This window comes from Amblyomma maculatum, unplaced genomic scaffold, assembly GCF_055883805.1.
Source record: "Amblyomma maculatum isolate TAMU_Amacu unplaced genomic scaffold, ASM5588380v1 scaffold_24, whole genome shotgun sequence".
Taxonomy (NCBI): domain Eukaryota; kingdom Metazoa; phylum Arthropoda; class Arachnida; order Ixodida; family Ixodidae; genus Amblyomma; species Amblyomma maculatum.
This window is the reverse complement of record NW_028146749.1, coordinates 2,895,434-2,922,859: the sequence shown is the minus strand read 5'-3', so window position 1 is coordinate 2,922,859 and position 27,426 is coordinate 2,895,434. Positions and strand designations below refer to the sequence as shown.

Genomic DNA, 27,426 nt, shown 5'->3' with positions numbered 1-27,426 from the left:
ATGTAATAACAAACACAGGCACATGTGGCAGAATTGCATGAACAGCAGAGCACAAACGAGGAACCTTTACTTACAGCGGCTAAGGTACATCGCGGCCTGTGATTGCACACAAGGTTTTGCCGAAGTCACCATCTTTAAAATAAAGAAGCTGACGAAGTTTTTTTTTTTTTTTCTCAGATTCACAATATGGCGCACGAGACGTGGCCGGTTATTCGCGATGAAGCTGGTTGGTAATGCCGCGCTTAAGGTGAAACATGCGCCTAATATATAACTGCATCCATATGACATATGTGTAGCGCAAAAGGACAATCGAGGGACACAGAAAAGGTACACAACACAGGCGCTGTCTGAACGCCTGCGCTATCTGATGCTACTTACGTAGCATCAGATAGCGCAGTAATACGTACGCTCCTTGTTCTAGCGGTAGCCCCGTTTGCCAAAAAAGCAAGTCTTCTCTGTGCACCACCGCATTCTCTTTGGCATTTTTCTCTGCAGTCTAGTGAGAGGCACTGCGGAAACAACAATCGGGAACCGCGTTTCACCACTGGCGACACAGTAAAAAAAGAAGGGATACAGGCGAGCACAGAACGCGTGCACAAAACGCGAAAAAAAAACAAACGATGCAATCGTCGCCGAGCAGGTAGAAGTGCGGAACGACTCGCATGAGCAAACACCTACACCGTAAATAAACTGCTGCACCTTCGTGAAAGCAAAAGACGCGCAGAAGCAGGTTTAACACGCAAGCACAACACCAACAGATTGCCGTATTCTGAAGCGAGAAAACTGCGTCGTCTGCTCAGGTGGTACCCTCCCGACAAGCAGCGCCCTCTGCCGCTAACGATTGGCTTTCATTGCAAATAGCGCCATCCTCACCCATAGGGAAGCGCGGGCGCTCGTCACACTAGCCAGTATATTCTAGGCACTGTAGCTAAAACTCGCCATGAATAATGCCAGTGTTGCCTGGATTTTTGCTGGACAGCCGCCCTGAATCCCTAGCAATCCCTAGGTCGGATTGTCCCTAGTTGGGGGCACGGCGTGCCGGCGGGCCACCGCTCATCGCCCGCCAACCGCCCTGCCTGAGGTTGCCGCCGGTGCCGCGGCGGCGGTTTGGTGCCGTGGCTTTTGTTGTAGTAAACGAGGCACGGACGGGTGCGATCGAACTGACTGGTGTGCGCGCCATGAACAACCCTGGCACATCTGCTGCGGCTTCGGTACAGAAAGGTTAGTGCCCGGTCTGTGAAAAGATTTGTTTAGTTGTAGACAAAGCATGCCAATGAAGGTGCCGCCATGTTCAAATTTTAGCTGCCCCATTTGCGTACAATGTTCGTGATTATATGCTGTCCACTTACCGCTCTTATTTGTCACATACTGCAGGGATTTGTGCCAAGGTATGCACTTACAGCACGCGCCAATTTAGCACGGTTGAAGGCGAGCACTGCACTGTCTTATGATGCTGCTAACTGGCGCTTGATGCTTTGTCTTCTATCAACCAGATACTCACGGCACTCGTCAGTGATTAGCTGCTTAGGGCGACGAAGCTAATTTTATGCTTTTTTCGTTCTTGGCCCAGCTTCTCCATACGCTGTTCGTTTTGATCACATCCGGGTGAAATACTTGCCTATGATATCGCTCGAGCATCACTAGCTTGAAACTAGTGATACATACTATTGAGCACCAAAAGCTCGAAACTAGCACTGAACCTTTTACAGCCAAAAGCGGCAGCTATATGGATGATATTCTGCGTACCCTTGATGAAATTTTACCTAGTTTGCGTCGGGTACGACAAAAGGATAAGCTCTGTTGAGACAACAGAAATGATAACGTAAATACCGTTTAGACAACTCCATTGTAGCACGGAGACCACGTAGCGGTGCTGCAAAGTAATGAACTCGCTACTGAACTCCCCTTATGTGTGTGTGATTTTTTTTTTTTTTTTTTCCTGTACCTTTAGTTTCTTACACTCCTTACTAGAGCCCTGCACGGGTTGGATTTTCCAGCCCCTTCCCTGGCCCACGTTTGAAGACCATCCCGGGCCCATGGTTCCAAGCCCATCGGCAATGATTACATGTCCCGGACCCGGCCTGCGCTTCCACGACGGCCCGTGCCAAAACTGCAAAGTAAGTCTGAGCAGACGCCTTAAAAATTGCTTAACTAGCACATAACAATAAATCAAGATGAGAGACAAACCTTGCAAAATATTCTTGGTAGAGAAGGGCACAGTTAAAGCACCGACAGAAGCAAAGGCTTGGTGAAGAATATTTTGATAAGACATTTGATGTAAAGCTATCTAGCACAATGTACATTTAAAAGGTATGGATTACGGGCATTTTAACTATGACTCCTTATAAGTAATTGGCTCTTGGTGCAAGTTCTTTGCTTAATCACCTACAAAAAGACTGCCCCTGGCAACTTTGCCCCAGGAACATGTGTGGGCAAGGGCAGAAAAAAAACGAAATTTACATATTCATTGAAGAAATCACTGCCACATTACCACATCTCTGTGGAGACGAAAAGCGGTAGTGTCTGTTCATTGTGCATGTATATGTTATTGGATACGTAAAGATTCCTAACGCAATAAGCTCTTATCCTACAGCATTTACTGTAGCGTAGAGACATTCTTTTGGGGGGGGGGCAAAGCAGACAGTCAGAATTTTTATGAACAGATGGCTGCCTGCCAAGCAGTCAATTGAAGGTCCTTGTCCAGGGGCTGTTATGAGGCTTCAAATGTCCAGCCGTTAGCGGTAACGCAAAGGTTAGAAGCTACCCTCTTGCTCACTGATTGCTGAGAAATCCTAAGCTGATGGTGTTGAGTACTTCAGTAGGCACGTGCTCAGGGGTGTGAAACTCCCTATACCTCCCAGCGGCCACGAATTACAGACGCTAGCGCCAAACTCCCCATTATAGGATTATAGCGGGAGGGGGCGCGTAAAAAATGGACTTGACGGGGGAGGCCGTATAGCGGACTGGTCCAAAAAAACGGTGCGCTGAAGGGGGTGTGGGTAGGTTGCTTCAAGCAGCGCGGGTCACGTGCGCCCGGGAAAACGCTCTGCCCGTGGATCGTTCTGCCACGGCGCGACCGGCTCGCGGCAGGAACAGTGTGATGGAAAGAAAAACCACAAGCATAGCGCTCTCGAGGGCGCAGGCGCTCGCGAGCAAGCGTACCCGACCGCAGCAAGAAATAGCACAGAGAACAGCAGGTATCGTTTCTCTTTTTTATTAACTGCACGTGAAACAGAAAATTATAAGATGCGACAAGGTATCCCTCAGACACACGCACTTTACATAGCTAACAGTTTACAGTAGTGTTCTGTGACATTGTAATCTTGCACGCTTGCTTTATCACTACAAAAGAACCCAGTTTGCCGCACTGCTTCTGTCAGCATGTGTACAGTTGATATGAAATTAAATAAATGATGCACATATTCATTCTACGCATTCGATACCATCAAAGCAATGTAGAAACATGAGCAAATACCTGCGTTCTAGTTACCTAGTTTGGTATTTGATGCAAGTAATCACATGTCACTGTGCTATACATAACCAAAATGCATGATTAAAAATTTACACTACCCTTCCTGGAAGAACAGTCTTCTTCGAAACGCACGTCTCTCCACAGTACATGAAGGTAACAAGTTCAACACGAAACACAACGGATATCGCCGACTGTAATGGCCAGCACAATCAGCAGACGAGATGGGTCCACGGAACTGGAGGTGCACGCAGACAAGTCTCTCGTCTCACGAAGGGGCGAAGAGCCAGCAGGAATGAGATGCACAGAGTAAAAGAACCGCGACGAAAAATCGCAACTCGCTCGCATTCAAAACAAGCGGAGTCGTAACGGCTGCAGCGGTTCACGCGAGGACGAAGCAAGCCACGCAGCGCAGTCGGCGGCTGCAGTGCGAGGGGAAAATTTAGGCGCGAGGGAGAAGTCCTCCTCCCAGCTTTTTCTTTCCTCCTTTCGCCCCCGCTTGGGAGAATTAGACGGGACGGAAGTGCCGCTGACTTTCCGCGGCCTGACGTGCTTATGCAAACGGGCTGTGTCATGCATGACAGGTCACAGCACTTCACAACACCTCCATTGTAGTACAGTTTGCTATCGAGTTTTGAGCCTTTTCTTTTTAACTTTTTTCACTTGCGTCATTGAATGCAGCTCGGCATGTTCATACTAAATTACTTGGACAAAACACAGATGGGCACTGATTAAACTCTGTTTACAAATTAGCTTTCTCTCATTCTCTGTCAACATATGTACTAGTAGTGGTTTATTCATAAACCACTGGAATGATTTTAGTGCTGGAATTCCATCATCTCCAAAAGAAGCCATACACAGCTTTACCCAGCCTGGCCTGGTTCCGCCACTGCAAGCTGCAAGCCCAGGCCTGCATGTCAAGACCGAGCCAGGTCCAGACCCATAAAAACGGCAATTTTCCAGCCCGGCCCAGGTTTTCGGGCTGCCTGAATTCATGCTCTGCTCCATATACTGTTGAAATTATTTGCCGAGAATAAGTTCTCAGCAGGCAGTACTTTGGTAATCTTTGTTAGGAAGAAATTACATGCCATAATTTTTTTGCCCTGGAAACTTGGGTGATATCTGGCTTACACGACTACCTCAAAAATATCACCCAGACGTGTCCCTTGCCTGCAGTTGCTTGCTGTACAAACAGCATTGCAATTTATTTGCTGACACTATGGCGCATGTAGTGCGAAACAAAAGGAGGTCATTATTTGCTAAAAGATGATTATGAAAGTATGAAAAATTTCAGTCACTGCTATTTTCATGGGAAAATGTCGCATGGCCTTGTATAGCCAATTAGGGCCAATTGATGAGAAATTTTTGCTCAAGATTTCTGCCAGCAGAGTAGGCACTGCTGTCATTTCTAATAGCTATTTTGTTGTTCATTCATTTGCAGCGGCACCAACATGTTCTGTTGTCTGTGTTTTGTGCACCCATATTCTGTTCGTTGCTTTAAAACATTTCTGGGTAAGTGCAGTCGAGACCGCGAGCATAGTGTTGGGCAAATTCACCAGGCGGTATGACAAAAGGAGGCAGTGTGGTGTAGAGGAATCCACTTGTGCTTGTGACAGAGACTGCAACCATGCCAGACAGGTTGCCAAGACATCGAACGAGAAGCCAGACTAGCCTATTGCTGAGCTTACCAAATGCGGAATCAAGCCAAGACTGAAGCGGCAGCTACAAATGCGGCACCGGCCGATGGCTAATGCTCTTGACTTGGTTCAAAGAGAGCTGAACCTCCACAATTTTTAATATTTCATAACAAAGGCTTTCAAGGATTTGCCTCAAGTGATTCCAGGTAGCCCTGCATGCACAAACCTTTGTCACAGATACACCTGCAAGAGACAAATAGTGGCGCGTAATTGCTCCAAGCGATGTTCTCTTTGTTTTCCTTTTTAACTTGATACCATGAAAAGCACCCTGTGTAGCAGCACCTGCTGACTTGGTCATGTCATGTGGCCTTGTGTTGTCACACAACCTGACGGACAGTCATTGCAGTGCTGCGTCACCTTCCTGCCACTTGCCAGATACATGCCCATAATTTTTCATGGATGCCAGATTTTCTGCAGTATGGGACCCATCAGAATATTTTTTTGTTGCCAGAATCCAATAGTGCAGTGTTTCATGACTTTTTTGTCGCTTGTCCGGCAGCAAGAAACATTTATTGCCCAGATATTTCGATTTGAAGTTGAAGAGGTCTTTTTTCCTTCCAAGGGATTTAGACTTGGGAAAAATACCTTATGTGGTGTACTCTAGCGTCGCTGCCCTGCAGATGGCAAACTGATGTGCCAGTAAGGTCTGTGCATGCACGCTGGGACAGCAGAAAATAGAGAAATAGAAATATTACGAGATAGTTTGGCAGACTCCTATGCTTATCATAGATATGAGACATCGGTGACACTATCAACAGCCAGCAAAAGCATACAGCACACTTGGGATGCAATTGTTTAGCGGTGAGTGAAAAATATGTGTAAAAAATGCAATTGCACTACACAAGTAATGTAATGCGAGAGGTCTCAGCTGTTCGTGTGGCGCAATGGCTAAGACATTCAGTTAAAACTCCAAAGGACTTAGGATTAAATCCCGTTCGAGGCTGGGTTTTTTTATTTATTTATTTTTTGTCGCTTTTTTTTTTTTCCTTAAGCACCCATGCCATTTTAAATCTTACTTTTTCCAGCCTTTCTTTTCTTTCCCAGCTCCACTCGGGTCTGTGCAGGTTTATTCTGCCCAGTAAGCTATAACTTAATCCTGTGTGCATTTCATACCAGATTTTTCAATAGAGAAGCGCTTACTGAGGCATGAACTTCATCAGAGGAAAACTGCTGCTCCGCACTTGTAAACCAAAGCATGTATATTAAAAATGAAACCATGTGGCCATGCCAAATGCATAGCTGTGACTTCAAAGAACCAAAACATACCAAAACGAAACTGACTGCCTGTGGCACTGCCAAGCGCAAATTTTTTTTTTTTGGCTTCCAATATTTAGCCTGTCTTTTTGCCATTTTTGAAACAAAAGTTAACAATTCAAACATGCAACAATAATACATGTTAGGCAGCCTCCGGGATCCCTTGCATGTCATTGTGCATGCATTTGCGATTTCTGTATTTCTGCAATGCCTGCATTTCTGTTCTCTTTTTTCTACCTTATAAGAGTCTTGTTTTCAGCGAAAGTGGTGTTTTTGTGATTAGGAGCCAGTATACCATCGCTGCAAGCTTACTTTTTCTTGCACCTGAAAACTTCAAACACAAATTGAGAACCTGTAATTTCTCTCTCTTTTTTTTTTGCTCACTGCGTGTTCTTTGCGAATGATGAATTTGACCACTTGCTTCACGAGGGAAGGCTCGAGGACGTTGAAGCTACTTTGATTGCCCGTCACTAGGCACAGCTATAGCAGTCTCGTAGCTCACTGGGTGCATGAGGTATTTGAGGTTACTACTCCTTATCGCCATAGCAGGCTCAGCATATGTATCTAGGCATGCGGCTTCTTGTTGATTGACCCCTTATCATTTACACTGCGCAGTTTGTTGAATAATGGAAGCGTACAAGTTGACGCAGGAAATGAAACACCATGCAGTCCTCATCGCACTGGCCGCGCGCCACAGCGACTTGGAAATTGCCAACTTTCTGAATGTAGCAAAGTCTTTCGTTAACAAGGTGCGAACAGAACTGATGTGCTGTGACGGTGACGTGGCATCTGTGGCGAAAAGGAAAAAGCACACTCAGCGGTCAGACGTCGTCAGAACACCTGATTTTCTTCAGAGGCTGCAAGTCATCGTGAGTGACAACACAGAGAAGTCAATGCGGGCCATTGCAAAGGAGCTCGATGTCGCAGAGTCAGCTGTCAGGCTTGCTGTGCACGAGGACGTGAGGTACCATTTCTGTTTCATGAGGAGGGCGCAATTCTTTTCTGGTAAAGCTCGGAAGAATAGTCTGCTCTGGTCCAAGCGCTTGCTAGGCAAGCTGAAGAGCCTGGAATGCTTTTTTTTCTTTCAGATAAAAAGAACTTCGATCAAGACCAAAAAGCTAATTGCCATAATGAAAGATGGCTTTACGGAAGCGCTAATGAGGTGCTGACAGCATTGCACACAAAAATTCTGTCTGTGATGGTGTCAGCAGCCGTCAGCAACAAGGGTGATGTCATGCTGCCGCACTGTTTTGCAGGACTCCGCGTTAATTCTGCCGAGTACGCAGAGGTGCTTGCCACCGTTGTGAAGGCCTGGACTGATACTGTTTCGAAAGGAAAACCTTGTGTCTTTCAGCAACATTCGGCTCTCGCCCACACCGCCTGCGTCACCCACGAGTGGCTGGCCAACAACTTCCAATAACCACATCACTTCCAACTTGTGGCCTCCTAGTTGTCCAGATTTGAATCCACTCGGCATCATTGAGAGAGAAGCGGACAAAAGGCCACATAATACAAAAATCTCTGAAGGTCGCCACTGCGAACTCAATGGGCAGTACCTCTAAGAACCACCTGATCCGTGCATGCAGCCATTTCCGAAGCTGAATTGAATTGGTTATTGCTGCAAGTGGCACATTCATTGAGTAATGTGAAAATAAACAGTTTGGTGAAAATATATATATATCTGCTGGAGATATTCTCTGCCTGAAGCCAACATTGCATCCTCAAATGCCTCGCGCACCCGGTATATTGCAAGATATGTGGCTCGAAAGTTCTGGCGCAAATCAGAATGCAGTACTTATTCTGTATCTAATTTTGAGCAAATTATGTGTGTGAAAAAAAAAGAAAACGAATTCATCTCAAATTTTGACCACCGAGGTCTTCTTTATACGTCTGCAGAGCTTGCAAAGCTCGTAAACACGCTGGAAAATTCGATTTTTTAAAATTATTTCATTTCAATAATTGAGATTAAGACAAGCAGCATTCATAATTTTGCTATGTTTTTGAAAAGCCCAGAGGTTCCCGAGCCTGGACATTCTGCCCATGACAAAAAAATTACTCTTCGCATAGAGAAGTTCTACGTCCAGATGAGGTTCTGTTTTTATGTGACGTCACTAAACTAAGAGCAGAGCTCTAAACCAGAGCAGATAATGCACCTGAAGGTGAGGAGATGGAAAAAATTATGTTCTAAAGACAGCCAAAGATAGTATGAAAATCTAATAAACTACATTTGGTGACACTCGCCGCATATCCGGCAGCAAAAAAATCAAATAATTGCTGAGATATTGCAATAAGAAGTTGACGTTTTTTCTTGTTCCCGCCGGTGGAATTCAAACTGTGGCCTCCAACTACGTAGTTGGAGTTGAGTGACGCACGCTATGACGTAAGCGGAGACTCCGTGATAGCTAGCGAGCCGGCGCGGCCCGCGGCGTCGCATCCCTTAAGGGCCAACTTGGCAACAGCGTACTCGCAATGACGGCCTCAGCCGAAATAAATAAAACGATGAAGAGAGTAATTTACCAAGCGATGGGCTCATAAAGGAAGAAAAAACAAACATAGAGCGCTTGTAATGCACAATACTTTACATGTTTCTCAAGCTTTTGCGCTCCTTCTTGCACTGTGTATAAACAAACCGAGCCCTCGGTCATCGCAACGCTTCCTGACATGTTTACATACAAATAAGATTTAGTTACCAGCAAAATAGTGTCCTCGCTGCTGCGCTTGTCAGTTTTGAAGCTTCGTCGCACTTTTTTCCTTCAAGGTTTGTGCTACAGCTCCGTGTTCAGCGAAAATTACGTCCACAATAGCAGAACATGACCGAAGTGCCGGCGCCACTACATTTGCCAGCGCTGTGAAATTCCACATGTTAAAATGGATCCAGTGCACAATATAGTGCGCATAGGCATCCAGAACATTAGTTGCAAGACGTGAGAGCAGGCAGCATGCGCCGATGATCAAGAAGTTGTAATTTTTAGACCGGCAGCAGAAACACTTTATTGTAAATGGGGCCATGACATAAAAACTAGAAATATTTCGAAGGTTCTTGTGGCGCGGCGTAGCCGAGCGGTTAGCGCCGAATGTTACGGAGCAAGCAGTGCCGAGTTCGAGTCTTACCGCTTCTGCCGGTTTTTTTTTTTTTTTAACCTTTTGTAATGTATTTCTGGTGCTTCGTTATTTTTAGTTTTTACATTTTACCCGAGGCCCTTTTTTTCGCCGGGCGACGAGCGCAATATATCGACGCTCTCCTTGGTATGAGCAGCAAGTATGCCCCTTTTGTTTATGACGCCTGCAAATAGCACGTTGAAGGTCTTGTTGACGCAGTATATGTTGGTCAGATGTGCCATGATTTAGTGAACAATTGAATGATAATGCGTTTTTCCTTCGGTACTTAGCATATGTATGCTTTTCGTGGCGTACGTAGCTGCAGTCAAGCGGTCAGGTCGCAGTCGAAGCGGCAACGGCGGCGATTTGTTGGCGCAGAAGTGTGAACGAAGGAGTGTGTCGGCGGTAGCGGATTTCGCTCGCCCGTGCCTCCGAATGCTCAAATGGGAACCATCAAGGCGCATCTGCTGCTCCAAGCTCGTAATTGAGGCGCTGCAGGTTCAAACAAACTATCCGAGTGCGCACGAAATGCCTGAGCCGAAACATAACCAAAACTGAAGTGGGCGCCTGTGGCGCCTCCAAGTATATTTTTGTATTTGCCTTGCAACGTTTACGATGTCTTTTCGCCGTCGCTTACGTATGATAAAAGCGTGTTATCATGTTTGAGAAAAAACGTACTACCGCATTCAAACATGCAACGTAATTCGCATTTGTCAGCCTCCGGGATCCCTAGCGCGTCACGTGATTTGTTGTTGCGAGCCTCGGCCGTTTGGCTGTGGTGGCGATACCTGTATTTCTGTTATTCTTCTTTACTACCTTATAACAGCTCTGTTTTCAGTAAGAGTGGTCTTTTTGTAATCAGGAACTGGCATTCTATCGATGCAAACCCACTTCCTTTCTCTCTTTAGTGTCCCTTCAATGACTCTGCCCGCATCTTGTGTATTTTCAAATTTGGCAGCTTAATTCATTCACGTGCTCGTAGTTCAGTGTATTTCAGTGACATTTTCATATAATTCTGTAGTGTTTCTTATGTTGGTACCATATGCTTGAACTATATTCACTTAAAGGGCATGACAGCTAAAATTTGAGCATAAACTGATTATTGCATTTGACTCCGTTCACGTTAATTATAAATCCTCGCAATTTGAGATTTCAGTGCAGTAGATAGTTTAAAATGAATTTTTATTATTAATAGCGAAAGCAGCTTTATGGTTTGGCAACCTTGGGCGCTGACGTCACACAATATCATCCCCATGTTTTCTGCTATTCATAGTGACTGCGGCACTCTTGCATGCATGCCGTGGATTGTGGTCACTGAGAGCCTTTTTCTTTCTTCAGCAAAAATATTTCATTCGCATATTATTTTTACTTTGGCAAGCCTTCACTATAGTGTGCAACCTTAGCGATCCTTGGACTTGTTTTGGGCTTCGTCTAGAGATTGTCGAGAAAGCCAAAATAGATGTGCTCATGCTGTATTATTTAAGCATACAATCTGAAGCACATTATTTTTACGTTTTGAGAGTTAGTTTGTTAGCAACAAGCGCTCCCATATATAAAAAGGCACATGTCCAACGTTTCCTTCCTGGTCTTAAATCGGCAACCAATCAGCAACACAGTTGATATGAATCGAAGTTCGGTTTACATCCGGCTTCTGTTTTGGTGAGCAGTCAAGGTCGACAAGTCTCGTTCTGAACGAGGCCAATTTGGGAAAGCGACCCACGGGTTGCCTTTGCAAGTGTGAACATCGGTCAATCTGAGCGGTTCCTTAATCGCACACCCTTTGCAATCCTTAATCGTGAATGGGCCTTTAAACTGCACGCTGGTGACATGTTGTTTACAGTCAGTCCGCAGTAAAACATCTTCAGAACACAGCGGGCCTGTTTGTAAGCAGCACATTTTCTGCTGCCAAGAAGGGTAGAAAGGCCTTTATGACTTATTGGAGATTTAATTCACCACATGCTGTGAAGTTTCTTCAAAAAGTTGATATTTCTGCTATAAAACATTAACATTTCTGCTCCATAGCTGTTTCAGAACGTCTGTCCTGCTTTGTGCTCCATTTAGCTGCTCCAAAAAGCATATTTGCTTGCTCCAAGAGCTGCTCTAAACACCTATTTTGGCCACGCACACATGGTACTGCTTTTCACGAGCCCCTGTCCAAAAGTGCTGGAAGAAGACAATAATGATGCTATTTTGGGGCCTACTTCAGCACTCAGACTTCGACTACCTTGAAGGAAAGTCATCCTTGCCACTTAAGAGTGTTCAAACGTGGACTAGCCTCCCTTGCGCTTTATAATGGCGTTCGCACCCTGACCGCCCACTTACTTGTCCCTGTGGGCCTTCTCGATGAAATCCTACAGGCCCCTCATGATGAGCCCACAGCTGGGTGTCTTAACTTTATTTTACTCTCAGTCGCATTCAGGTTAAATAATATTGGCCTCGTCTATCTGCTAATGTCACGCACTATGTCAGGAGTTGCTGCGACTGCTAACGACACCGAACACTGCTAACAAGACTGTAGGATATACAACCAAACCAATCACTTGCGAGGCCATTCCAACAGATCGGCATGGACTTACTAGGTCATTTCCCGACATTGAAATCTAGCAACAAGTGGATAATAGTAGCAACTGACTACCTGACTCGCACTGCCGAAGCAAAGGGCCAAAGGCTTCTCCAGACTAATTATCGTTGTAGAAAGCGAGAAGCACATCATAATATCCGTCGTGTAAAAAACCCACTTCTCGTTGTCCGTGGCATTGTCCTCCTTGCATGCATTAGCAGTCAGTCGGCCTGAAAGTTAAGCCGATGTAACTAGTTTCTCGCTTTAATGTCAGCACAGTAGCCCGCCGCGCTGTTGCTGCCGCCTAGAAGCGGAGAAGCAGGTCAACTCCATTCCACCTTGTGTATGGCAGGGAGCCCGAAAATTCCGAGAGCACTGTGGAATCTACACTGCAGAAGTGCGAAAGGCTGAGCGTTGCTGGTGCACACGGTGCATCACGTTTGCTCTCATTATCATTATCAACTAAATGCACCGTTATCATTGCTAATGCCGTCATTGTCATTATCACTACTTGCAGCGTCATTGTCAGCGCTACTATCGTCGCATGTGAGACAACCTCTGTAGTGATGTCGGCACCTCGGCAATGGGAGATTCTCCTCCACCGGGCGGGCCCCGATGCGCCCACTTGAAGCCCATATACAACAGCAGTGTTTCTCCGGAGACAGAGCACCGGGACGGTAGGAATGCATCGCTCGCCGGTTTCGCATGTGTCTGCAAAGAGCGGAACTTCTCGGAAGAAACCGCCAGACTAAACATTGCTAACGGCGGGCAATGCCCCCGCGGGGAGAGGCGATGATCTCGGCTGCCTGCCGCGTGAAAGTAAAGCGTACGCGAGTGACACTGCTCGTAAAACAGAGAGAGGGAGCGCTGCACGTCGGGGGGCTACGCTCTGGCAGGGAGGCAACTCGAGTTAGAACGGAGCCGCGTCTGTGAGCAGTCGCGTGGTTTGAAGCTCCCGCGGTCGCCCGAGGGCTCCGCGTATTTTACGGGCAGTCGTGCGCGCCTGGCCCGATTTTTAACGGCTTGCGAGCCGTGAGTGTACCGTGCGCGGTACTACTAGTACGTTGTGGCGTACTGCGTAACAGTTAGTCTTTTGTGTGTGTGTTGTATTATGTCCAAGGCAACCAAATACACGCCTGTTGTGCTATCTTGAACGGCACCGTCTGCTGAGTACCTTCTTGGAAGCCGCTCTCATCCACGAGCGGACACCCAAGCACAGAAGAGAACATTACTACCGCCAAGCTTGCCTTGCAGCGCCGGCTGAGCACTTTGCCATAGATGGTCCAGCGAGGCATACAAGTACATCGTACTCAAGTGCTCCAACACCAGATGGATGCTTTGAACGCGAAGGTTGGCAGAGAAATACGGAATTCCACAAGCCGGCCTGTTGGAGATATTCCAGCTTGCGTGGAGAGAGCAGATCCATAACCAGGTTTGAGAAGCAGGAATGAAGAGATGGCACAGCGAAGCACGGGCAATGTCATCCCTGTCGGTGGACTCCAGCACAAAACACACGATCGATAATGAGAACATCTATGACAACACACGAGACAGCGGACGGCAGCGGGTTACTCTGCGAGGCACGGAGTGGTTTTCTGCGCACAAGTGCTCCAAGTGCGACGCAGCCGATAAAACCATACAGCATGTTGTGATCGAGTGCCCGAAACTGTGGCCCTCCCCCCCTACAACTGCGACATCAGCACTGATGGAGACTCCTTCGACAGCACTTGGTCTGCAGTCGATGTCACCACCCAAAGAGCACACCCTGGGTAGGGCAGTAGAGGTGACAAAGCACCGCCTTGACTGGTGGCATAAACAAGAAGATTGTTGAAGGACTGACCCCTTCTTTTCCTTCTTTTCTTTTTTCTGGACTTTTGACCAATGCACAGCAGTTGGTATAGTTTTTGTTCTTTCTCTACTCCTTTATTTATTGGCCTAATGAAGAACTCTGTGATCCCTCACTACAAAGGAGAGTGGCCGCATCAGCATCATGCAGACAAGGAGAATTATGATGTGTGTTTTAACTCATCCTCACGATAGACAAGGGCCCGCCGGGGTGGCGCAGTGGTTACGGCGCTCGACTACTGTTCCCAAGAATGCGGGATCGTAACCGGGCTTCGGCGGCCGCTTTTCGATGGAGACGAAAGCAAGGCGCCTGTGTTCTATGCGATGTCAGTGCACGTTAAAGACCCCCGGTGGTCGAAATTTCCGGAGTCCTCCACTATGGCACCTATCATAGCCTGAGTCGGTTTGGGATGTTAAACCCCGCAAACCAAACCAAACCAAATCACTGTAGACAAGATTTATGTGCAGTTCACGATCCCGGGCGTGGCACAGTTGGTTAAAGCTTAGGCTGGCTCTGCGAGGGATGCAGGTTCGATTCCCGGTGGATGCAGGATTTTTATCTTTCCGATGATATTAGTTTCGGTTTCAGGTGATGTCATTTGATTGAAAGCTATATTGTGACCGAACGAACGCAGACAGTATGAGCCATTAAAGTGCAGCTGCATCACTTTTTGAGAATTCTGCGACATTAAAGAATTTGACTCTCCATAAGCTGTCGCTAATGCTTGCAAAGTGTTTGTGTGCTATCTTTAAAACTGATGAAGTAATCAACAATTACAATTCGAGCTTCTCCTCACAGCACTGAAGGACTGCGTAGAAGCTTGATGATATCACGGACGGTAATATTTTTTCTTTTCGTTACCTTCGCCCACATCGTGCGGTGCCTTTTTTAATGCCATCAAACAATGTTTCTGGGCCTTCAATTTTGGTAGCCTTGTTTTTACTTCTTCCAACCAAGCCATTCAATGCGGGAAACATACCGGTGCCGTCAATGATGTCATCATGTGCACCCCACGCGTCGCTGTGTGGTGAGGAGAAGCTTGATAGCTGAAGCGGTTTAAATTGCTATTTGCGCCATTGTTTGAAATGCTAGCACGAAGATATCTTGCATGCTTAACCTGGAACCTGTAATCATTTGATTGCTTGAAACTCATCAAAATCTACAACTACAAAATCTAGCAGCTTCCCTTTAAAGGCTTTCGCCTTAATACAGCGCTCGATGTCATGCTGATGCCACATGTAACGGAAAAGGACAGCCTCAGTGTCACTGCCTACCTTCAGCGTGCAGAAGCAGCCTGACGACTTGCCCAGCTGCGCATAAAAAGCCAGCAAGGCACCAATGCCTAACGTAACCTACAATGACAATGAAAATTACAAGCTACGATAGGTTTGGATGCTGAATCACCATCGTGGATTTAATGAAAACCATAAATTTTATGCTGCTGTTTCCGCAAGTCAAGTTCACTCATCTAGATGAAATGGGCTATGGAATTGTCCCCAGATGCTGCTGACAGCACCCCAGGGGTGATACATGTCCAGAAATTGTATGTTGTGTGCCTAAAGCCCTATTATAACTGATGGGCACTGTGTTTATATTTTGCTTATTTTTGCCTACCTTTCTATTCAATGTAGAGCATTGGGCCGATGCTTCTTTGAGGGGGAAGTCATACCGCAAAGCTTTGTTTTTTGTTTTTCACGCTTTATGCCACCTGGACGCAGCTTTTACTCTTTTTTGTTGTACAATGATGATGCACAGAGATTTACCTCGAATAATTGCCACAACACAACACTGCTTCTACATTGTTCTTGATCATTGTACTTGGCAGGTTTACCTCTGTTTCCTTGTTGCCTTTAAACTCAGCACTGGGCATTCTGTTGTTCGATGACCGGTGCCTTTGTCGTGATTGGCACCTTGCTGCAACGAAATAAACTCTGAAAGTGAATCCAGTGTGCAGATAATGCTGTCAAGTACTGAGTTCTTTTTGGCTGATAGTAAATGATGGAATAAGAACACATGGTTGCAAAGAGCATATGTAGGCTCTTGGAGAAGTTACCTGTGCTCCTTCTGCCATTAGCTTGTTAATCGGTGTGATGAACCACTAGTTTAAGAAACACTATCACCAACCAAATTATTTATTAAAACCCAACGTTTCGCGACCAACTCGGTCCCTTCCTCAGGGGCGACTAAAGTTTGAGGCCTGCAGTAGTAGGCAGCGGCCTATGCATAGCCGATCTGAAGAATGGCTATACACGCGCCTTTATTCCAATGTGCTTCCCGCCGTCGAGCTAGCAGGACAAGAGGGTCGGTCAGCACGGAAACGACGAAGCGCCCTCGCATTGTGCTCCCATACGTGGCGGGCACCAGTGAGGCGCTTGCACGCATCCTGCGCAAACACGTCTGTGTGTCGCACAAACCTACCTCAACAGTCTGCCGTTTTCTGCCGCAACCAAAAGACCATATTCCCAGAGAAAAATAACCAGGCGTTACTTATAAAATCTCGTGCTCTGCCTCGTATATCGGCGAAACAAAAAATCTCTGTCAGCGCATATTGCAGCACAAAAACGACGCCCAGCAATTGAACTCGAAAAGCAACCCCCCTCGCCGAGCACTGCGAATGCGCCGACCACAAAATCGCCTTTGACGAGGTGAACATACTTGATGTGGAGACCAATCCTTTCAAAAGACGTCACGTCTTTTTTCGGTTCATCCGGCTGACAGCTGCAGCAGTGAACAAGAATCCGGGGACGCTACCCTGGCTCTGCTACACAATTGGACATCGCCACGTGTGCCTGCTACTGCGGGCCTCGAACTTTAGTCGCCCCTGAGGAAGGGACTGAGTTGGACCCGAAACGTCGGGTTCTAATAAAAAATTTGGTTGGTGATGGTGTTTCTTAAACTTTTGTTTCAAGTACCCAACCAGGCGGAGTTACACCAAAGATGTTCTCGTTCAAGTCAATGAACCAATAGGAAAAGCTTTAGGCCTTTCCAGTGACAGGCATCGTAAAGAACCAATGAGTGCGTAGGACAAGTCTATTTGCCATGTTTGAGCCCTGTCAGAGCCTCTATGAAGGCACACAAAGGACCACTTGATAAGAAGTTATCTAGCTCATTTTGGATATGTTGACATTCATCCAGCAGTAGTTATGGCTGATGGCTGAAATCTGCTTCCAAAAATTGATGTCAACATGCGCAGTTTACTAGTGCAATCCGCTGGTGTTGGCAATACCTGGAGTTCTGTTTCTTGCTGTCTTTTTTTGAGACTCACTTTTGACAACTTGGAAAATCTTTCTTTTTGCAGAGTTCAAAGCCTGGAAGGACCATATGGAAATCTGTGAAGTGGCTCATTTTGTTAGTGGCAGGAATGGCTCATCTGCATACCATGCAGGGTTTTGCAAATGCACATCTGTTTGTTAGCAGACTTTGAAAAATATGAGGGCTAAGGAACCTGTTCCACATCATGTTCAAAATAGGCTGTGCTTATATGCCTAAGCTGCTTCTGACATTGCCATGGTGCTTTTGATTTTGTATACAAATGCTATCTGAATAAAAGGTGCCTACGTATTTTGTATGTTTAATGACATTGTTAATGATGGTCCCCAAGATACACAGCATTTAATTGATGCTAATCATATGAAGTTAGCTGCACGTTAACCCTGTAACTACCAAGTCAGTCAGTTCAGGCGTTCAGTCGTGTCCGACTCTTCGTGACCCTATGGACCATGTCACGCCACGCTTTCCGGTCTCTCACTATCTTCTTAACATCACATAGCTTCATCTGCAATGCCTCGAGAATGCCATCTAACCATCGCGTTCGCTGCCTACCCCTTCTCCGGCGACCCTCAACCTTTCCCAACATCAAATCTTTCTCCAGCGACTCCTCTCTTCTCATCAGATGACCAAAGTAGCTGAGCTTTAACTTTAGAATTTGACCCTCCAATGAGCAGTCAGGGTTTATGGTCGACAATATCGACTGATTTGATCTTCTGGCAGTCCAAGGAACTCTTAAGAGTCTTCGCCAGCACCACAATTCAAACGCGTCAATTCTTCGGCGGTCAGCCTTTTTCACAGTCCAACTCTCGCATCCATACATCACAACTGGAAAGACCATAGCACGGGTTAACTCCCAAAAAACATACTAACATCGCCAGGTTTAGTTGTAATGTTTTTCATACCATTCTAATTCTAAAAAGTTTCCTTCATTAGTAAAGCATGCTGTCACTTCGCCATCTTTTCTTTTTTTTCTTCTTTTACCACTTTATGCACATCGCAAACGGGGTCAGAGTAACTGTCAGGTACAAATTCTAGATTGTCAGCGAAGCTGCTGCCTGAACTACTTTACGAAAGAGTTCTTTTTTGTTGAGGCATCACCGCCACCGGCACTCTTTGTGTGTGGCACTATCATGAAATGACTTTTGTCATGCCAAAAATGTGTGCTAAAGACTGAAATACGCATTTTTTTTTCATGGATAACTATGGCTCTGTAGAGTTGAAAATGCAATCAATGTATTTACCAAATCTATTCCTTTTTCACTGGCAGTGCAAGCAATGTAAGAGCAGGTTGGACAAGTGCCACTTGTCACTGGCAATACTGCCACAATTGCCTATGACAAATGAAGCTCTGAGATAAAGGACTAAGCCAGCATATGGTTTTGTGGATGCGGAAAGTTATGTGTAGTTAGTCAAGTTTGTACACAGTCGTCTGAAAGATTCTCAACATTTTTACAATGATTATTGCAGACCTGCAATGAGACACTAGAATATTCACTTTTACATAGAAAAGTGATGCTGCTTCAATAGAGGCAATATGCGAAAATGCCCGTATGATATGCAGCAGTATTAGTAGTGCACAATAAAGGTTCCCAAGAGGCTAAAATTGTGGCCCTCCTACAGCCCGGAAATAAAACCCCATATACTTTGCTGATATGCACAGAAATACTGCCTGTTGATAACTAGACATACGCTGCACCTACCTCCACCATCTGTGCTTGCCTTGGATTGCAATGCCTTATGTAACGTGCACAAAGGGATTGTACTTTATTTTGCAATTAATTTCGCATGTACATTTTGGTGAACTGTCTGCAGCCACAGGGCCTGCTTTTGAGCTGCATAGATTGTTTTCTCCTCATGGAAGTTTACAGTTGACAAGTGTTCTGTTTGGTTTATGGGGTTTAATGTCTATTGGCTATAAGGGATGCTGTAGTGGACAGCTCCAGAAAATTCTGACCACCTGGGGCTTTTATGTGCACTGACATCGCAAAGTACAAAGCCGCCTTGCATTTCGCCTCCATCAGCTGCCATCGCAGCTGAGAGTAAACCTGTATCTTTGGGATCAGCAATCAAGCTCTCTTATCACTGAGCCACCGCAGCAGGGTACAAGTGAACATGGCTGAAAACAGATCCACGGCATGGAAAGTTTTCCCAGCTGGTGTACCTGTAGGCTTAAGTTCAGGTGTAGAAACATCTTCTACAAGATTTTGCCTTGCAAACAAGCAACATTTGTGCACAACCTGCGCTGTGTGCAAGGAGGCTGCAGTGACAAAGCCGGCACCTGTTTCCAAAGCTAAGGTTAAGCTTGCCAACAAAGCTGCACATGCAAAAAATGAAATGATGCATTTTGAAAACCCCAATGCTCAGCTTCATTCAAAGATGTGTACAAAGCCAAAATTCCTTTCGCCAAACATGAAATCCATGTTTCCTGCATAGCTGTTGTGCATAAGATGCCCATCTGAAAACCGATAATCAAGTTTCGCACCTTGCTTAACTGTGAAGAATCCATTTTTATTGCATGCTTCAAGCTTACTCAAGCTTCTTGAGGATAACAGCGCGGGACACAGGACGGGAGCACAAGATTAGAGGACGACACAACGAGCGCTGACTTTCAACAACGTTTATTTTGGAACACCCTCAGCTTCTTATACCCTAACGCCACAGACGCGTACAGATGACTTGCACATATTAGCAAAGTTAAAAAACAAAACAAAAACATAATATTAGATAAATAAATACACGTTCCACATAACCTTTTCTTGCACACAGCGTGGTGCACTCTCTGAACACTCATGGAGACGATTGCACATTCAGCAGTTCGATTTCTTTTTGTGTTAACAGCAGGGACGGTTTGCTTACACATCGTTACTCAAGCTGTTGGGCTGTTCCTAATTCGTTAGCATTGTGCAAATTATTGCAGTGCAAGTTTGCCAGCTGGCTAATGTGCATCATTTAAAATGATGCACTCTAGCCCGCAACCAAGCTTGAACAAAACTAGCCAGGGTTCTTCAATAAATTTGCATTTCGGAAACACCCTGGAGCCTGAAAGTTGCAAGGAATGGCGATTGCTAAATGGCTTTTTTCAGCTGCACAGTGCCTTCAATAAGCTCAAGCTTATGACACTATTTGGCAGTAAAGTCTTCTACTGGCCTGATTGGTGCACTATCCACAAAAAAGCATTGGCACTCGTGCTGAGCAGGTCTAGAATACGAGATGTTAAATGGTTCACAGGGCAAAGCACAAGCTGCTTTATTCTAGCTGTAAGAAATTACCAACATTACAAAATAGTGAGAGGGTACGTACACAGGACAGGAAAGGAAATGGCCGACTAAATATTCTCAGCCTGTGGAGTCATCTGCCTGACTGTTGGGTCAAACGCTATGCAACCACTAGATAATTCCATTCTTAAAAGCTTGGGCTCGCCTCATGACAAAGGCATTAATATTTCTCTATTTTGCTGCATTAAATAGCCGTATTGCTGACACAAACTGCAAGTCTGCGAAGTGTTCACTAGATAAAACTGCTTTCAAGCAATGTAAACCGTGAACGCCACACTACTTCTACCGTTCCATTAGCACAAGCAGCAAGCATCGGTGCCGGAGAGCTTCTAGCAAAGAACACTCAGAAGCAAACATTCAGAAGCCGCAAAAAAAAGTGCCTCGGTAGTAGTTAAACCGCTTGCGTTTTTCATTCCATAAGGTAAATGAAAATGCGGTGCCGTTTCGAATGTTATCAACAAAGCGAGGGGTGAAGACAAGAGCAGTAGCCAAAGGAGAAATCTTCCCTACCGTGGTGGCATTCTATGCCATCAAGAGCAGTTCCCTCGAATACCGTGCGATGGGCCCTACGTAGCCGCCGTGCTCATCAATGTGCTGGGCGAGGAAAAAAGGTTAATAAAGTATATTAAAAGCGACGGAATTCGGGCAAAAACAGCGGTAAGCAGATCAGAATAGAGTTTGGACAGCCAGAGAAAAGCCTACATTTTTTGTCCTGATTCAACCTCCTTAATCCCGGCGTCACCCATTCCTTGGCACTTAGGTGCACACTTCTGAACCTAAGCACAAAGATATAATTTTCATAAAGCACAAACAACCGGCGCAACAAAACGCAACATAACAATCGCGCCGTCGCGAGGACGTGCGGCGGCCCTTTGACGTCTTATGTCCTTACCTGCAAGAAAAAGCAGCACCTTGGATGCGGGACGTGTTATTTATTAGCGAGGACCGTGAAACTTTGTTATGGGTAAACATTCAGGACAAGAAATCTTCAAAAAAGACTGTCACTTATGCGTCTCAGCGCAGAACATGGAGGCAGCCATCTTGAATGTTTTTTTTTCTTTTTTTTTTGGTGTACATACACAACAGATGGCGCGAGACGCTACAAAAACGATAATGATGATAATGGCCGCGAATTTTGAAAATTTAATTTGGGCAGAAGGGTGGCGTTTTTCGCTTAAATTAGGCGCAAATCGACGAGTTTATAGGCAGACGCCAGGCATGAAAGGGAGATTCAATTTGTCTACGAAAAAAAATTTACGCCATACATAGCATAAAAACAAATCCCACTAATAGTCCTTTTCGACTTCAATTACACTCGGAGACAACTTATGGCAGTGTGGCCAAGGCTAGGCAGAAAAGGTAAGATAGGCTACTGTTCCCTAGCCAACTCACCCCTAGTGACCTTACACTTTCTCTTCAATTTATCCCTTTCACCCGTTCCCTCGTCTTCCACAAGGCAAGAGGACCATGGCTGTCCTCTTTCCTTTTCTGTCTGGCCTTGGCCACAGTGAGAAAAAAAAAAGGGTATCCCTTAGTATATACATAAAATATACTGACAATGAAACATGAACTGATCGCACAGCGCCTAGCTTGTCCGTGCGACCCTCCATAGCAGTTTGCAGATCCTGTATGGCCCGAGAACTTGTGTTCCGTCCAAAAAGCAAGGTAAGGCACAAGCTTTCTAAACTGGTTTATTTTATTTCATACATACTGCTAGCCTCCTTTTGGAGGCTGTTGCAGGTTTGGGGCATAATATAGAAACAGCAAATAACAGGAATACTGACAATCCACAGTTGTCTAATTTTTATATAATTCTGTATGGCAGTGTGGAACAAGAAATGGAAAAGAAGGATATGATACAATATAATCACACTGAAGACACATGTTTCACTATATTTGTACAGAGGTCAGGCTACACATATATAGGGTACTCAAGGAACAATTGCCAGCCGTGAACTGAACCCATCTAGTGATGAGCAATTAACCACTTCATCGGCTAAACCATTCCATTCGCGGACCGCCAGGGGAAAGAAGGAGAACGTATCACAGTGTGCTCGATACTCGACTAAATGCTTGGAATGACGCATTCTTTCGTTTCTATGTGGTGACAGTTTAATAAATTTGGAAGCTGTATGCAATCAAGAACATCCACACCGTGCGTGCTGCATAGCAAACAGCCTTCGGATACTTGCCGTTGAATCAAGCTATAATTGGAGTCTCTATAAAAGTCTTGACCATGAACTGCAGTACTTTATGTTGCTTTTCACCTCATCTTGGTTTGCAACTTCAGGTTTAGGTTCATTGCACAGGCAAGTTCTGAGTGTACCTGAGTGTAACTATAGGCAGGGGTGTTGGAAGAGGAGGAAAGGCAGGGAGGTTAACCGAAGAAGAAACCGGTTTGCTACTCTGCACTGGGGGAAGGGGGTAAGTGGATACAAAAGTGATGGGTAAAAGAAAGTTACAGAAATATGAAGTCAGTACTGTCACATCACAGCCATATCACGTCGCATCGCAGCAAAATCACAGTCTACCGATCAGGCCCGTGGTTTTCATGAAGCAGAGCAGTGCCTGGGAGGTCTTCAACGCAGCCAATGGCATATAATCTTGGCATATAATCGCCGCAGCCAATGGCATATAATCTTGATTTCTGTCAGAGGGTGTCCATATAGACACTCTAGTGCAGGGCAGAGACATTGTATGTGGTCCACTCGCAAAGAATGTGGCCTATAGTCTCGTCAGACCCACAGGTTGCACATGCAGGGCTATTAGCCATACCTATCACAAACGAATTAGAATTTGTGAACGCTACACCAACCCACAGGCAGCACAGCAAAGTTGCTTCACGGGGTAGGCCGTGTAGAATCCGAAGCTTCAGGTCAGGAGCAGGGGTGCCGAGAAGCCTGTTCTGCTTATGATATAATGACAGCACCACATTTAAGCTGCAGTGAATATGTTTTGTTACGAATGTTGCAATAAGTGGGTACCGCACGGTTGCTGATTTATCTATACATAGGAGAGTGTCCCCCTTATATGATACAGGGAAAGAAATAACCACATAGCGATCAAAAGGATGGAGGAAGGAGAGACTGATGACAGCATGCTTTCTTGCCACTGAAAAACTGTGGAATAAAAGAAATCAGGCTAGTGCCAAGAGACGGTTGGTTGGTAACTGGTTTATGGGGTTTAATGCCCCAAGCATCTCGAGTCGCATGACATCAAGAGAAGTGGTTATGGAAAAACCAAGCCCATATAACAGTGCTCTGCACATATAACAGTAGGACAAAAAAAAAAAAAAAAAAGACATAACAGAACTTGCCCAGACATAACAGATAAACAAATAAACAGACAAGTGTAGCAGTATAACACCAAAGCATTGTGCCTTACAACATATTTACAAATTGCCTTTTCAAGGTCATGGAATCAAGCATGTTGCATGCAAGGGCAAAAGTGGCTGTAAGCGTGGGAAGAAGGTGACACAAGCCGCTGACAAGGTGAAAGCTTTGAAACAGTTCACAGGAATAGGGAACGTAAGGCACAATGAGCAGGTACAGGTCTGGACAGTATCAAGGAAGTGACAGTGGCTGCGCACGATTGCGTCGCATGAATGTGAAATGTGTAGCCTCTCAAATGACGTCAATGTATCCATATGCATTTGCATTTTAGCGTGCAGTTGCTGTTTGTTTGCTTTTCTTTTTTTAGCGAAGTGGGGGCTTGACTATGGCAGGCCTGAACTGTTTGAGATCAAGTTAAATATTTATCTAAAGCTTTCCTGAGGCCTAAAACTCCATTCGTGTTGTATCTGCGGAAATACGATTTCCCATCATCATTCTGTTGTTCTGTATACTGATGTCCATTTAAAGCAAGAATAACATCAGGAGAATGTGGCTGCTAATATTTAATTTCGCAACAAATGCTTAAGCTAGGGCAGCGCAAAATGCTGAAGCCAGTCTAGTGCTCAATAATACTGGGTGAGGTTAGAGCATTGAAGGATACTGGTTCATATCTACGGCACTCACACGCCATGCACGACTATCCTACGAGGGTGTGGAGGAGCAAGCAGTCGGAGGTTGCAAGCCCAAGCCACGGATGACAACAAGGACAAGTGAGTGGATGTCTATACCATGAGGTATTGCTAATTTAGGCATCTAGATCATCATCATCATCCTCAGCCTGACTATACCCACTGCAGGGCGAAGGCCTCTCCCATATTCCTCCAATTATCGCGGTCCTGTGCGAGCTGCATCCACTTGACCCCTGCAATCTCGTCCGCCCCCTGCTACGCTTTCCTCCGCTTGGAATCCAGTTTGTTGCCCAAAGCGACCATCACTTATCCTTTCCTCGCGCTACATGTCCTACCCATGCCCATTTCTTCTTCTTGATTTCCATTAGAATGTCAGTGACGAGTTATTTCTCTGACCCACTCTGCACGCTTCCTATCTCTTAACATTACCCCTACCATTTTCCTTTCCATAGCCCTCTGCATTGTCCTCAACTTTAGTAGAACCCTCTTTGTTAGCTTCCACGTTTCAGTCCCATAGGTAAGTACAGGTAAGATGCAACTGTTGTATGCTTTCCTCTTGAGCGATACCGATAAACTACTAGTCATAATCTGGGAGTACTTGCCAAATGTGCTCAATCCCAGTCTTATTCTCCTTGTTATTTCCCTTTCATGGTCCGGATCTGCTGTTACTACCTGTCCTAAATAGATATATTCGCCTACTACTTCAGTGCTTCGCTACCTAACGTAAACTGTTTTTCCTTCCCTAGGCTATTAAACATTACCTTAGTCTTCTGCATATTGATTTTCAAGCCTACTTTTTTACTTTTCCTGTCTAGGTCATCATTCTTTGCAATTCATCCCCTGAGTTACTTAGCAAGGCAATGTCATCAGCAAATCGCAGATTACTGAGGTATTCTCCATCTACTCTTATCCCTAACTGCTCGCATTCTAGATGTCTTCTTTCTTAGATTCTAGCATCTAGATGTCACTGCATAAATTGTTCATTGTTTTTTGTGCACCTATTTCTGCTTACAGCTTTTTCTTTGCTTGTATTGTAAGTTATTTGTGTTTATTTGATGAATCCCCCTCCCTATGTAATGCCCGCAAAGGCCCTTAGGGTATTTGAAATAAATAAATAAATAAAAAAAATATATGGGTGTGTAGTGCTAACAGTAAGTGCTGGAGTAGCTCGGTGCAGTAAGCAGCCAACAAGTGTGGCAGTTACGAGACGTAGTGTTGGGTTGAGCGCTGGGGTATTATAGCGTATAAGTGTGTATTGCAACCCAGATTCAATTTCAGTTTGGTGGAATGACTATGCAGGTAATTCATTGGGTATAGGGTGTGGCATGTCCAGACGATACCAACGACAATGGCAACAATGTGGCCTCACAGATTGACACTCATATGTTTTAATTGTTGCTATAAATGTTTTTCAGTCACTTAACAAATTGCTATCCATAGCAGAAACGATACTCATGCACTGAAAAATAAAATGAAAATACTGAATATAATGCACATATATATACCTTGGTACATGTACTGTACATGTAGGGAGCCAAGGATGCGAAAGTTGTCCAGAATGAACGAGCGGCTGCGTCTCCAAGACTGCTGAAAGTAAAAACAAAAAATGGCATAGACACATGTAAACACTGAAATGAAGTGAGTGCTCTACAAAGCAGCGTTGCATATGAGATATCAGCCCAAGTTTATAGTCTACTAACACGTATACAGTAACAAGGCAGCTGCAAGTGACCTGAAGGAAGTTAAGCAAGCTACCTTCCTGGCCGCATTTTGGCAGCTCGCTGCATTCGTTACTCTGGGCCTCAAGCGAACTACTGTATATTGTGTCATAGTGTATATATATACTTTTTATTTTTACCTACCCTGTCCTTTCTCCCTATCATTCACCTCTCTGATTTCCTCTACCCCTTCCTCGCTATCCCTTTAATTCCACCGCCCCTGTTCAGGTGCTTCAGATATCAGATACCGGGGCTGGCAAACATCTTTTCTTTCCTTTTGTATATGTAATAAAATAACCACTAAAACAACAAATGCTGCTAATGCTAATCATCTTAAATTAGAATCAGATAAGCAGCAAGCTGACACAGTATAGTGCCTACGTTGTCGTGTAGCATTGTCGCAAGTTCCTGACAGAAAAATAAAATGTATTTGCGCAAAGCTTTGTTGGAAACAATTTCATTCCTTCCAAAGTCATTTTTGCTATACTGCTTATATATCGATACATGTTCTGATAAAACACGCGAGTTTTGCACCGTCTCCAGATTGCTTTCCAAAGCTAGAAGGTGGCATCCATGCCACAGAGATATAAGTAATTGACAAATTGCACGCTAATTTCGATCTGTCATATCTGCAAGCTCAAAAACAATTAAGTACCGGGTTGCTGTTTACCTTAATTCACTGCTGAATGACACCTCTCGCATTGATTTCGCGGACAAAAATGGACACGACACCCACCTACCGCTGCACTCAGCGCACTATGTCAAAAAACAACAGCAATGACAATGGCTTACGTGAGAAGCGACGGCCGATGTCAGATCGTTGACGCAGACATCGCAAATTTGCTCGGTACCCATGAATCGAACGTCCGACTTTTGCAGTTGAACGGTTTAATGCACTGCCTGCAATGGTTTAATGAGGGTGCGTTGCACTACCTCCGCTGTAGCAAAACCACGCCAATAAACTGAGAGACTTTACAAACACTATAGTGTTCAATTCTAGAACACTATACAAACACTGCCCGAATGCGCCGACGACGGCCGAAAAAAAAAGAAAAGCCCGCCAGCCCGCCACGAATCTGGGGACAAATTCAGACTCAACTAGGCACATAATAGTCAACATTTAGGTACTTTGTAAAAACATGGCGTTCAATGCGTTTGGGGAAATCTAGGGACAAACTTTTAGCCGAAAAAACCCTATTCATGGCGGGTTTTAGTCT

The 27,426-nt window shown here is 45.2% G+C and overlaps 1 protein-coding gene and 3 long non-coding RNA genes across 10 annotated transcripts in view; 3 read left to right on the top strand and 1 right to left on the bottom strand.

The window, feature by feature from the left end:
* The window catches only part of LOC146171003 (uncharacterized), a 359,551-nt gene that overhangs the window by 21,155 nt on the left and 310,970 nt on the right, over window positions 1–27,426 (top strand). The gene's annotated exons all lie outside the window — the stretch shown is intronic.
* On the top strand, window positions 1,014–17,486 carry LOC146171013 (uncharacterized). The gene is made up of 3 exons (XR_014703019.1): window positions 1,014–1,221; window positions 1,952–2,117; window positions 17,224–17,486. It is a non-coding gene; the product is annotated as an uncharacterized LOC146171013 (long non-coding RNA).
* On the top strand, window positions 7,047–7,644 carry LOC146171014 (uncharacterized). The gene is made up of 2 exons (XM_084586625.1): window positions 7,047–7,384; window positions 7,509–7,644. Exons 1-2 carry the CDS (start codon window positions 7,047–7,049, stop codon window positions 7,510–7,512), a joined length of 342 nt encoding a protein of 113 aa, XP_084442751.1. The 3' UTR covers window positions 7,513–7,644.
* On the bottom strand, window positions 9,970–27,426 carry LOC146171012 (uncharacterized). 6 transcript variants are annotated; one of them, XR_014703016.1, is made up of 4 exons: window positions 27,002–27,426; window positions 25,997–26,075; window positions 20,981–21,064; window positions 9,970–15,839 (listed from the first exon to the last, which is right to left on the bottom strand). It is a non-coding gene; the product is annotated as an uncharacterized LOC146171012 (long non-coding RNA). The 6 variants fall into 6 exon arrangements; XR_014703015.1 differs by lacking the exons at window positions 25,997–26,075; window positions 27,002–27,426 and adding exons at window positions 21,173–21,246; window positions 21,363–21,511; XR_014703013.1 differs by lacking the exon at window positions 20,981–21,064.